Genomic DNA, 14172 nt, shown 5'->3' with positions numbered 1-14172 from the left:
TTTTTTGAGAAAAAATTGAGATAAAAATTAATTTATTTGAATTTTTAGTGGGTTGAAATACTATTTTGTATTTAAATATTGGAGATATTCATTTTTTTTTATAATTTGAATAATTAATATGAAGATATTTATTAGAAAGAAAAAACAAAATCAAACTAGCTCTAGTGTCTACTAGTCAAATATGTGTACCAGTCAACAATATTATTCTTTATGGAAAAAGATGAAATATGTACATGAACTTTATATGTTGCAAAAATTGTGCCCATGATCTTTTAATAAGTGCAATATTATCCTCTTGAATCTTTTCATCTTGGTGCAAATTGGTCCTCTAGGGTAACTTGATGCACATTCTTTCATGGTAATATATATATTGGTGAAGAGAATTTGAAAAAATAGTTTTTAAATAAATATGAAAAATGAATAGTTTCAACTAAATGAACGTTATTATTATTATTTTAATGTAAGGCGTTCTAAATAAAATCGAAAATATTAATAACACATAATCATTTAAAAAGAATCTGAAGTGTACATCCATAAGGATTGGTGGTTATAAGTGGACTTGGAAGTTGGAAGTAGTAATACTCTCTTTTTGGTGATCATTTAAAGATTAGTTCATGGCATTGTGGGAAGATCATGTGTATCATGATATTTGTTATATGTTGATTACAATTAGATAATGATTACAATTAACAATGTTATTGAATTTTTAAAAGGAAAAATTTTCATTGATGTCATGTAAGCAGATTAATGTCGCATTTCATTGTTATGATAGAAAAACTTCATCAAAACAAAGCATCAAATAATATCAAAATGAAAATTAAGCATCAACAAATGCGAAACTTCATCGCCAAAGTGTCCAAAACTAGCTAGCCACCGAGTCTTGTGGGTCTTAAGGGTTAATAGTATCTTGGTTTAAAAGTTGTATTTTGTTTGCTTATTTAAAAAATTAAATCACTTTTTAATAATAAAATATAAAATTATCGTTCAAATGTCATTTTTTTTATAATCCTAAATCCTCATAGTAAGAATGTAATACAAGTTATCATTGGAACCATCATTATTAATACAAACATTGAAATTTTGGAACAGCTAAAGTAATGTATTGTAACTTTTCAACAAAATTAATTATACTTACCCAAAGAAGATTTCAAACTTAATATCTAAATATTAAATCTAAATCAAGCCAATCAACTATATCTAATTTTATTTATTTTATTTTTGCTAATAACTACTAAGGGACCGTGTTAAGTACATGTTTATTTTAAAAAATAAAAGTATATTTGTGATGGTTTGAGAAGATCATTAGTTTTTATTATTATTAGAGGAAGTCCACCATTTTTTGAATAGATAACGAGCCTAACTCTTTTGTATCGAAAACTATTCAAAACTTTCATTAGCCAAAGTGTGCGTGTTAGTATATCATGTTTGATTAGTAGAGTAATAACTTTCGACCACAAGTAATGAACCAATGCGATATGATTGACTAACATCAATATTTTTATTGATAGTCATGTGTTTATTGTCATGAAAAATCACCTTCTATGGATGGGGGTTTGATTCTTTGAAACCTCCTTTTAAAATGTTTTTGTCATGAAAAATCACCTTCTATGGATGGGGGTTTGATTCTTTGAAACCTCCTTTTAAAATGTTATTTCTAATAAATTAGGCCTCTTCTATTGCTTCATGGGTCATGACTCATGTAGGCTTGGAAATGTTCTTCAACAATAAATAAAGATAAACTAATATCTTAAAGAACCATCTCTTCATTTATAAACTTTATTTTAAAAAATAACGATTCATTTCCTCACCACCTTTTATGTAGGTTTTGTTTTACAACTTTTATTTCTCTTTATTGTTTCTATTTTTTTGTCACTTTCAAAGTGTTTTATAAAATTGGTCATTAATCGAAAAAAAGAAAATTAAGTTGGCTTATTTTTCTCGCAATCAAAGAGTTTGAGGATGAAGTTGAACTTGAAAATAGTGCATGAATTCATTTTATTTATTATTACAAACAATAATCCCTGATTAGAAAAGTCCAATAAAATCTTAACAATAAGAAGAAAAAAAAGGAATAGTCCAAGAAGAAAGAAAGTCAAATATTTGTTTTTTTAGCCAAAAATATTGTCATAATTGTCAACCCTTTAAGGGACAAGGAGGAGAATGTGATCACAATATGACATATAATTAGCATCATGATGTTATTAATTTATTTGATAATTGTTAATAATATATAAACCTATTATTTTTCATACAAATTAATGAGCCATTTTCTTTTTAATTTAATTATAATGACAATTTTTGTATTTTGATTTTGAGTAAACAAATACTTACAAAAATATTTATAAGTTACTTCATTTATTTATTTATTTATTTAAGAGTTAGTATAGTTATCAAAATTTTAGCCTTTCCTTACCTTAAAATAATTTTTTTTAATAAAAATTTAACATTAAAATATTAATTATTTAAATAACTCAATCTAATCAAATATCAAATGACTCCCCATTTATACATTACATCATTCATTTCATTAATTATAAAACTAAAATAATCATATTTAAAAAAATAAACTAATTTTATTATTATATATGAATACATTTTACCAAAAAATATTATTCTCATTCAAATTACTACAAATTATATATTTTTTAAATAACCCAAATTATTTATTTATTTATTATTATTTTTTTAAAATAAAAGAGAATTATAATAACACCCCACATTTTTAGTCCCCGTTTAAACTTAAAACGCTCTCAAATTATTTAAATAATCTAAATCTGAACAAGGAACAAGTTTACCATTTTGATTTTTTTTACTTCAATTATGTTGTTATTTTTGATAAATATTTTTTACTTCATAAAATAATGTAAGTAATTTTTATAACTCTAAATCCTTCCAATATTAATAAAAACAAAACAATAAATAAAATTGGAAAAAAAGACAATTGTACGTGTGATTGAAGAAGAAGTCTATTTGAATATATATAATAGTGTTTGGTTTGGTGATTGTGTCTCCTAAAACGATTCAAGATTTGATACACTAAGAATGTAACAACAACAACTTGCACCCAAACATGTGCATCACATTCCACTAATAATTCCTTTTCTCACAAATTATTAGTCAAATATATTGACTGCTTTTCTTTAATTTAATTTGACTTATTTGAAAACTCATCAAAATAATTAATAGAATAATTGAAAAATATCAAAATCACATTATTAATAACATAAGTAAAATAATAGGCATGCTCCCTTATTAAGCTATTTAAATAAGCTTTTTATAAAAACTTGGGTTAAAACATACTAATATATAAGGAAAACTGTATATTAAAAAAATGAATGTATTTTGATTGATAAGGTAGTTTAAATGGGAAATTTGATGAAATGGCCCAATAACAGGGGAAATTCCAAAAAGGGCCCCCGCCTACTAATATTGGCAAAAAGGGCCCTTTTGCCCTGCGAAATGTCAGAAATACCCCTTCGGCGCCAGTTTTTACGCTCATAGACGCGAATTACCAATCACGCGATTTAATCTAAATCGCGTGAGTTCATCACCGCGATTTAGATGAAACGCGTGATTGGCAATTCGCGTTTTTAAATGTACGTGAATTACCAGCCACGCGTTTCATCTAAATCGCGGTGATGAACTCACGCGATTTAGATTAAATCGCGTCTTTAGTCTTATATATAATTTTCCGGCCCTAATTTAAAACAAAACCTCCCCGATTCTCCCTCCCACTCCGACTTCCAAAACCAGTCTTCTCAACTGCCAAATACCCTTCAACATAGATCAAGATCATCGTTCCTCAACATCGTTCCTCGTCCAACATCATCGACTTTCCACTCTATTCGACATCATCGTCTTTTTTCCGCCGTCTATTCGACATATTCCGGTGAGTTTAGGGCTTTAAGTGTTAGGGTTAGGTTTTAGAAGTGTATTATGCCGTTTATATTGATTTATATTGATGTATTTAGGGTTTAGGGTTTGGTTCTGGTTTCGTTTATGTGTGTAAATGCTTTTAGTGTGTATATGACGAGTATTGTATCAATATTCTTATTCTGCATGCATGCATTTCACGCTTATTCATTCATTTCTCGTTTAAGAAATGGCATTTCCGTGTTTGTTATGTTCTTGTGAAGAAATGGTATTTTTGTGTTTTCTTTGACTGTGTAGGCTTAGGGTTTAACTTTTGTTGCTTTACTACTTAATTTTCGTCTGTTCTTATTCTGCTTTACTGCTTTACGTTTAATAGAATGCCAATGAGACAGGATGAGTTGTTGATCTAAGAAATGACACATCATATGCTTAATGTCTTTAGAACTGTCCATTACTGCACCTTAATGTATTACTGCACCTTTACTGAACCTTTACTGCACCTTTACTGCACCTTTACTGCACCTTTACTGGTTAATTCGATTTGCTTATTCCCATCTTCTTCCTTGTTTTGTAGATGGAGTCCACTATAATACCCGAGTTTACTGGGAGGGTATCCTGGAAAACCAATATGGGAAATATTGCTGTCAAGTTTGCCAAGATGAATCTAACTAAAAGGGTAGAGGAAACCCAATTCAGATTCTTATTCAAAGGGCACCAGTTACTGCGTTTCTCAGGAATGATTATACACCACATGCTACTCAGGAAGTCCAGCTCAAATTCTATGGAGATGAAGTTCCTTGTGAATGGAGAAGAGCTGTGCTTCGGGATGAGGGAGTTTGCATTGGTTACAGGTCTCAATTTTGGGAGATTCCCTGCGGAGCAAACAATTTTCAACCAGGTTGAAGAATCTCCAACTTTGGTTCTTAAATATTTTAAACGTATTCCACTTATTAGAATAGGAGACCTTCATTCAAAATTCCTGTCCTGCTCTGATAGGGAAGATGCATGGAAATTGGGGCTGGTATACCTTGTTTCCCATTATCTCTTTGCCCTTGACCCGAGGAGGATAATAAATATGAAACTCTTCAGCATGGTCGATGACATCGACACCTTCCTCAATTTTCCATGGGGAAAGGTGGCCTTTAGAGCAACCATGAAGGGTTTGACCAAAGACCTTGATCGCTACAAGAAGCTATATCTGCAGAAGAAGAACAAAGACAAAGACAAAGACAAAGATGTCGATGTTTCTTATACCGTATATGGGTTCGCACTAGCCTTACAAGTGTGGACTTATGAGGTGATCCAAACGTTTGTCCCCAATCTTGCAATTAAAACGACGCTTCAAACGGAAGAGCCTGTCTGCCCAAGGATAATACAGTACAAATCAAAGAGGAAGAGCACTGTCTCTGATCTTCACACTGCCCTGCAAGGCACGATTGTTAAGAAAATGGAATTGTCTGAAGAAGAGAAGATCTTATATGCTGGGGATGACTTTGAAGATATGGGAGGTAATGTTTATGATGTCTTTTTTGATCTTGACTGCAGAAAGAGGAAATTTGGAGATATTGACGATGGAGTTCCTCATAAAAAAACTGTCATGAGGAAGAAAAGACAAATTACTCCAGCCAAAGCCAAACCTTCCACAAGAAGAAGAACCCGCAACCCTACCCTCAGCACCAGCACCAGCACCAGCAGCTCTTATCCTGTCGAGAGCGCCACGAGTAGAAAAGACGAAGACGAAGACGAAGACGAAGAATCCTCTCCCCCAACTCCAACAGCAACAACTCCCCACGATAGATGTAGATTGGATGAACTTTCGAAGGAGCTAAATGAATTCAAAACTGTAATGAGAAACAAAATAACTCTCTTCAAAACTGAAATGAGAAATGAAATAAGTCTCATCAAAACCGAAATGAGAGATGAAATAATTCTCATTAAACAGATGTTAAAGCAACTACAGCAAGGGGAGAAAAAGAAGGAGAATGATGAAGAAAAGGACGAGGGGGATTTTGAGGTGAACACTGAGGTATGAGTTTGAATGATGATAAATTTCGTGCATTTGGCATTTCTTGCATTTGGTCTAATTAAATGATTTTTTCTTTTTTGTAGGATGGGAAGGGAGACAATGATGTGCTGATTTTGGAGAAAGACAATGTTGGGCTTGTGGAGGAGAATGAAGTTGAGGTATGTATTTCTTGCATTTCCTTGCATTTGGATAATTGGTGCATTTCTTGCATTTCGACTAATTTGAAGGCTTTTCTGTTTATTGTAGGATGGACAGGAGGGAGACAATGATGTGCTGATTTTGGAGAAAGACAATGTTGGGCTTGTGGAGGATAATGAAGTTGAGGTATGTATTTTTTGCATTTCCTTGCATTTGGATAATTGGTGCATTTCTTGCATTTCGACTAATTGAAGGCTTTTCTGTTTATTGTAGGATGAACAGGAGGAAGACAATGTTGGGCTTGTGGAGAAAAACAATGTTAGGGAGGACAATGAAAATGAAGAGAAGACAGTTGAAGATGGTATTAAAAATACTGAGGTATGCATTTCTTGCATTTGGTGCAATTCGCGCACTTTTCCTAATTCTTGCATTTGGACTAATTGAAGGGCTTTTCTGTTTATTGTAGGATGGACAGGAGAAAGACATTGTTGGGCTCTTGGAGAAAAACACTGTTGGGGAGGACAATGAAAATGAAGAGAAGACAGTTGAAGATGAGGAAAAAATTTTCGAGGTATGCATTTCTTGCATTTGGTGCAATTCGCGCACTTTGCCTATTTCTTGCATTTGGACTAATTGAAGGGCTTTTCTGGTTTTTGTAGGATGGGACGTTGTTGGAGATGGAGATGGAGAATGTTGGGAATTTGGAGGAGAAGACAGTTGAAGATGGGGAAAAAATTTCGAGGTATGCATTTCTTGCATTTGGTGCAATTCGCGCACTTTGCCTATTTCTTGCATTTGGACTAATTGAAGGGCTTTTCTGGTTTTTGTAGGATGGGCCGTTGTTGGAGATGGAGAATGTTGGGAATTTGGAGGAGAAGACAGTTCAAGATGGTGAAAACAATACTGAGGTATGCATTTCTTGCATTTGGTGCAATTCGCGCACTTTGCCTATTTCTTGCATTTGGACTAATTGAAGGGCTTTTCTGGTTTTTGTAGGATGGGCCGTTGTTGGAGATGGAGAATGTTGGGAATTTGGAGGAGAAGACAGTTCAAGATGGTGAAAACAATACTGAGGTATGCATTTCTTGCATTTGGTGCAATTCGCGCACTTTGCCTATTTCTTGCATTTGGACTAATTGAAGGGCTTTTCTGGTTTTTGTAGGATGGGCCGTTGTTGGAGATGGAGAAGACAGTTGAAGATGGTGAAAAAATATCGAGGTATGCATTTCTTGCATTTGGTGAAATTCGCGCACTTTGCCTATTTCTTGCATTTGGACTAATTGAAGGGCTTTTCTGGTTTTTGTAGGATGGGCCGTTGCATTTGGACAATTTTGGGACTTTGGAGGAGAAGACAGATGGTGGGAATGTTGAGGAAGCTGTGGAGGAGCAGGTAGAGGAGCAGGTGGAGAAGCAGGTGGAAGATAATGAAGATGAGCTTGAAGAGAATGTTGAAGAGAAGGTGGAAGAGGAGGTTGAAGAGAAGGTTGAAGAGAAGGTGGAAGATAATGAAGATGAGGTTGAAGAGAATGTTGAAGAGAAGGTGTAAGAGAAGGTGGAAGAGGAGGTTGAAGAGAAGGTTGAAGAGAAGGTGGAAGAGAAGGTGGATGATAATGAAGATGAGGTATGCAATTCTTGCATTTGGACTAATTGAAGACTTTTTTTGCCTAATTCAATGATTTCTTTGTAGGTGGACGATGATTTCGTTGTGCAGAGGGGTAGGAAGGGGGTCCAGAGGGGTAGGAAGGGGGTGCAGAGGGGTAGGAAGGTGAAGGATAATGAAGATGAGGTATGCAATTCTTGCATTTGGACTAATTGAAGACTTTTGTTGCCTAATTCAATGATTTCTTTGTAGGTGGACGATGATTTCGTTGTGCAGAGGGGTAGGAAGGGGGTGCAGAGGGGTAGGAAGGTGGTGCAGAGGGGTAGGAAGGTGGTGCAGAGGGGTAAGAGGGTGGTGCAGAAGAAGGTGGACGATCATTTCGTTGTGCAGAAGAAGGAAGAGAAGAAGGAGGACAAGCGGATAGATGAGGATGTGGTGGTACTGGAAGATGCATTCCACATCCTATTTAAGAGAAAGAGGACGGCGTCGAAAGCTGCTCGTGGTCGAGTTCTTCAGGGGAGGGTCGAGTCGGAGTGGCGAAAGCGAGAGAAGAGAGAAGGGGAAATTAAGGATTCGTGGTTTTGTTATAAATTAGGGCACAAAAATAATATATACGATGAAAGACGTGAATTGTTATTCACGTGTTTCATCTAAAACGCGTGAATAAACTCACACGTTTTAACGTGAAATGCATTCACGCGTTTCATCTAAATCGCGTGAGTTTATTCACGCGTTTTAGATGAAACACGTGAATAGCAACATTGTTCCTTGTTCCTTGTTGTTTGAGTTATGTGGCGAATATGCGTGAATAACAACATTGTTCCTTGTTGTTTGAGTTATGTGGCGAATAACAACATTGTTCCTTGTTCCATGTTGTTTGATTATACACAATACGCGTGAGTTATGAGGATAAGTTATGATATTATTAACATAAGTAATAAACCATAAATAGAAGAATATTCAGTAATATAAACCACCATAAATCATAAATATCCAAATTAAGTATTGTTATAAACCATAAATATCATAAATATCATAAATAACCCATAAATAGAAGAACAATAAGTCTAAACAACTCCAAATTAAGTAAGCAAATGCTGCAAATCACAAGCAGCAACAGATTGAAGCAACTTTGTATGAGGAACAACATGTTCATCCAATATGCATGACATAGCAGCCGCTGTCTCAAAAAGCCAATTGTCGGGGAGAACATCAAAATCCTTTTCAATTGGTCGATACCTGCTGTCTATCTCGAAATATACTATTATAGTTTTCGCATCCCTTGGCTCAGCAAATGGATAATCTGGATTATCCGATTCTTTAATACTACCACCTCCAGCAACTATTAACTCAATGAGATCCTGTTTGTAAAGTGTGTTGAAATTCCCTATAAATATAAAAATGTAACCGTCGAACAGTTTCGAACGCTGAAAAACCAACAAAGAAGATAATTTCAGTTATCATGCAAAATAAGAAAAAGTACAGATAGGAGGAATAAGACCAAACTCACATTATTCAACAACAGAAGTCTGCCTTTTCTAGGACCACCTTGGGCTCCATAATTATCATGTTTAACCTCATAAGGTTCCTCATCAACACAGTTTTGGGTTTTCAATGATGATTTTATCCCTAAACAAAACAATTTTTAAATTAATTTAACAGACATATGTATGAAAATAATCGTGTTAACAGAGACTCACAATCAATAGTAAGGACCCATTTCCCGTTCAGAATTGCCTTCAATACTTTTTGAGTTCGGCCGCATGCACCATTGGGATCAGTGTAAGCAATAACATGGGTTACATCTTCTCTCCACTTCGGAGACACCCTTGCACCAAAAGTGCGAGCAAATTCAACTATCAACAACTGTGTAAAACAATAATATAATGTTTATTACATACAAAACTAGTTAATATGGACATAGTAGAGAGAATAGAACATACATTATTTTCAGGTGATAATTGATTGGGACATAAGGTCATAACAGTGTTTGTTGCCTGCATATTATAAAAAAAAAAGAGTTGAACGAACTGAGAAAACCATTTTATTAACAACCATTTTATTACATACCATTTTGTTGAACGAATTGAGAAAACCACAACGGCAGCTCCTGATCTAAATACTACAATATCCATCATTATAAACAGCAGAATATACATTAATAGCTAACCATACAATATTCATGTAATTGAAAATCAACAATCAATCAGTATATATAGGAAAACCAACAATCAATCAGTATATATGAAACGACATAATATACATCAAAACCAAACCTGGAACCCTAAATACAACAATATCCATGAATATAAATGACAGAATATACATCGAAACCTAACCCTAAACATAAATACTATAATATCTATCAATATAAATGGCAAAATATACATCGAAACCTAACCCTAAACCTAAATACATCAATATCCATTATAAACGGCATAATATACATCAAAACCAAACCCTAAACCTAAATACATCCATATAAATGGCAGAATATACATCGAAACCTAACCCTAAACCCAAATACTTCGATATACATAGGAAACGGCATAATATACATCAAAACCAAACCTTTAACCCTAAATACACCAATATCCATGAATATAAACGGTATAATATACATCAAAACCTAACCCTAAACCTAAATACATCAATATATATAGGAAACGACATAATATACATCAAAACCAAACCTTTAACCATAAATACACCAATATCCATGAATATAAACGGTATAATATACATCAAAACCTAACCCTAAACCTAAATACATCAATATATATAGGAAACGACATAATATACATCAAAACCAAACCCTAAACCTAAATACATCCATATCCATGAATATAAACGGTAAATATACATCAAAACCTAAGTCTAAACCTTAAGCCCTAAACTGACCTGATGATGTTGAAGAACGATGATGTTGGAAGGATCCCGATGATGTTGAGGAACGATGATGTTGAGGAACAATGATGTTGAGGAACGCTGATGTTGAGGAACGATGATCTTGATGGATGTGGGAATGGAAAGTCGGCCGCAGTCGGAGTGGGAGGGAGAATCGGGGAGGTTTTGTTTTAAATTAGGGCCGGAAAATTATATATAAGACTAAAGACGTGATTTACCATGCACGCGATTTAATCTAAATCGCGTGAGTTCATCACCGCGATTTAGATGAAACGCGTGGCTGATAATTCACGTACATTTAAAAACGCGAATTGCCAATCACACGTTTCATCTAAATCGCGGTGATGAACTCACGCGATTTAGATTAAATCGCGTGATTGGTAATTCGCGTCTATGAGCGTAAAAACTGGCGCCGAAAGGGTATTTCTGACATTTCGCAGGGCAAAAGGGCCCTTTTTGCCAACATTAGTAGGCGTGGACCCTTTTTGGAATTTCCCCTGTTATGGGGGCCATTTCATCAAATTTCCCGTTTAAATCAGCCACAAATTAGTTCAATCGAATAAATAAAATAAAAATAAAATAAATAAAAATGTCACATTACCTTATATATTTTTTTAAATTTCAATATAATTTATTATTTTATTTATCTAATTATTAAGAAAATGGTAAAATTTATCTTTATTATTTATTTAAGCCTATACATTTTATTTTATTTTATTTTATTTTTTTATTTTTTTTTTTATTATTTTTTTTTTTTTATTTTTTTTTTTTTTTCTGATGAGTTATTTGAAAATGAGATAATGTTATTTTTTCTTGCATACAATTTATTTTTATTTTTTCAAAAAAAAACCTTAAATGATCAATGTTACCCTATTTGACCTTAATTTCATTTTAAGAAAGTTATAAATTTATTGTTCAATTTTTATGAAAAGTTTTAATAGTGTTAATTTAAATTTGGTATTTAAGTCTCCAAATAATGATGAAGTTGAAAAAAATTGATTGGAAAGTCAATTTAGGGGAGACTATAATTAAATATTTTAATCAAAAATATATGGTTCAAATTCATTAACTAAGAGTTATACAAATTACATATTAAACTGCAATAGATATTTTATAAATATAAATAATAATGAGTAATTATATAGGTCATAGAAATTTTAATGCAATAAAAATTTGAAAATTCATACATAATTAACTATTTGCTAATAGTTTTCAAACCAAACTTGATGTATAATTGTTTATCTAGAAATAGTTTTTAAACCTTTACCCACTTAATGAAGTATATTAAATGTGATTATTAACAATGAATACATAAACATACAAGATCATTAGCAAACATTTCCCTATGTGAATTTAAGTATGTTATCTTACCTAAATCCACATACTCTAGACAACAATAAAATATATTACCAAAAGATTGTTTCTCATTCAAACCCAAAAGGTACAAAAAAACAGCCCAACTAAACCACCACAAGATTTGTTTTTTTTTTCTTTCTTTCAAATAATCCAAAGTTCAAACATAAGTAAATAGAGAGGAAATTCATAAAAAGAAGATTAACTTACAAGGCCAAGTTGTTGTCGGAGTGACACCCATTCTCAAAGCGTATAACCCTGGAGATCAAATCGCTAAAACTAGAGAATGTTTTGTCCTTGAATATCCACTCATATATCATATTTCCCCTGAAAATCTTCATCAGTTTGCTCTGATCAGGCCTGTTTACCACCAGCGAGACTTGCTTCCTCCACCTATCGAAGAAATCAATAAGCTTTTCGTCTTCATTCTGTTTCGTGCATTCCAGCGAACACATTGAGAGTTTGTCAGCAACTATGTTGAAATAGAATTGATCCACGAAACATTTTACAATGGATTCAAAATCGGTAAACGTTTCAACATCAGGATGATAAAACCAATTCAGAGCTGACTTTGACAGATACTTTGGGAATAGAACGATCATCGCTTCTTCTCTGATCTGATGAAGGGCCATGGTTCTGATAAACACTTTCAAATGCACAATGGGATTTCCACTCCCGTCAAACTTTTCCATTTCAGGCAATTTGAAATCGCTTGGAAGATTCGCTCGGTCGAGAATTTGGTAATGCAAACGACAGTCGACCACCCTTTTGGTGGAACTCTCGACCCTTTTGGTGGAACTCTCTAGACTTGTGGTTTGCATTTTTTCAATAACAGCTTCGAGCTTGTTATAAAGATGATAATTATAAACTTGATATCCAGACATTTTGTTGACGTTGATGGAGATGAATCAAGAAGTCTGCGATCGAATCAATCAATCGGAGATGATAAGTCAATACACACATACATACATACATACAGGATTCAACATGTAGAAGAGCAATCGATGCAAACTAAATGAAGACAGATTGTGATCACAAGATTAAACTAGTTCAGAACCCTGAGTAGGCCATTTTACCCAAATCATTATTAAAGAAATTAATTCCTAATTTCTTTACAATCATGATCAGAATCTGATTGCTTTTTGCTTGGTTAATATGAACTTGTCTTCTATTTCAGTAAAACTAGCTAGCTAGGGTTTCCAAGTTTTTGTGTTTTGGGAGTTAGGGTTTCGAAGTTAAGATTCCCAGTTTCCGACTACAGATAAAGTAGATTAGAAGAGATGAGAAAAACAAAAATTACAAGTTGCAAATAAAAAGAAAATCGAAATATTGGAAGTGGGAACTTGCCTCCTCCTCGATCTGAAGAAGATGATAGATAATACACCACACCAGTTTGGATCGGACAAACCACCACACGATTGACAATCGACGAAGTTAATCGTATCACTCTCTGTTGTTGTTGTTGTTGTGCGAGATTTTAGAGAAAATGCTAATGAAGAAATCTCGGAAATATAAATGAAATGAGTAGAGGAAGAAGATATGAATTCAAACCTTGCAAAGGCTTAGTTTGATTCAGATTATTCATTTTAATATTTTTCATTTATAAGCTTAATTCCTTTCATTTATTATTTTATTTTGTCACAGAATATCCAACTTATTCTCTCAATTGCAGCATCTTATTATTAAGTGATCAATTTACTTTTAGATTATGATACAAAAATAAGGGTGTTAAACATATCAAACCAATCCTAAACCCGTTCAAATCAAATCAAATATCAAATCGAAAAGGCTAAACCAAATTTATTATGTTTTTTTTTTTATCAAACTATTCGGTTTAATGTCACTGAAATCGCTCAACGGGGACGTACATGTTTTAAATCAATCCACTCGTGAATGTATCATTTTAATTGACTTTAGAGTTGCACTTTATTTTTTTCCTCAAAGAAACTAAAAAAAGAAAAGAAAATCAAATATTCATTTTAAGAATCCGGTGTTTGGTCACGTATTAAAAAATGGTCTACGGTGCTATGTCCTGTACGCCTTTCTTCACAAACGTCTCTACTATTAAGTATTTGACCAGTTGATGTTTGAAGAATGTTACGTTTCGTTCTGAGTTCAAAACTCTTTTGCTTTTGTGAGAAAATCTTAACCATTTTGCAAAGGGACTAATCATATTCATAAGACATTGAAAATGTTAAAGACGTTCCCTCTTCTAGCCTAGCGGCAACAAGAGGTGGATATCCCCCATGCCTTCCTGAGATCCTAGATTCGAGCC

General features: G+C 33.3%; 1 protein-coding gene across 1 annotated transcript; it reads right to left on the bottom strand.

Annotated features, from left to right (window-relative positions):
- Positions 1 to 11957: 11957 nt before the first annotated feature.
- On the bottom strand, positions 11958 to 13434 carry LOC124910793. Its single transcript, XM_047451472.1, has 2 exons — positions 13245 to 13434; positions 11958 to 12814 (listed from the first exon to the last, which is right to left on the bottom strand). Exon 2 carries the CDS (start codon positions 12779 to 12781, stop codon positions 12104 to 12106), a length of 678 nt encoding a protein of 225 aa, XP_047307428.1. The 5' UTR covers positions 12782 to 12814; positions 13245 to 13434; the 3' UTR covers positions 11958 to 12103.
- Positions 13435 to 14172: the final 738 nt, after the last annotated feature.

Source organism: Impatiens glandulifera, chromosome 7 (genome assembly GCF_907164915.1).
Source record: "Impatiens glandulifera chromosome 7, dImpGla2.1, whole genome shotgun sequence".
Taxonomy (NCBI): domain Eukaryota; kingdom Viridiplantae; phylum Streptophyta; class Magnoliopsida; order Ericales; family Balsaminaceae; genus Impatiens; species Impatiens glandulifera.
The sequence above is the reverse complement of the archived record's forward strand: the minus strand, read 5'-3'. Positions and strand labels throughout refer to the sequence as shown.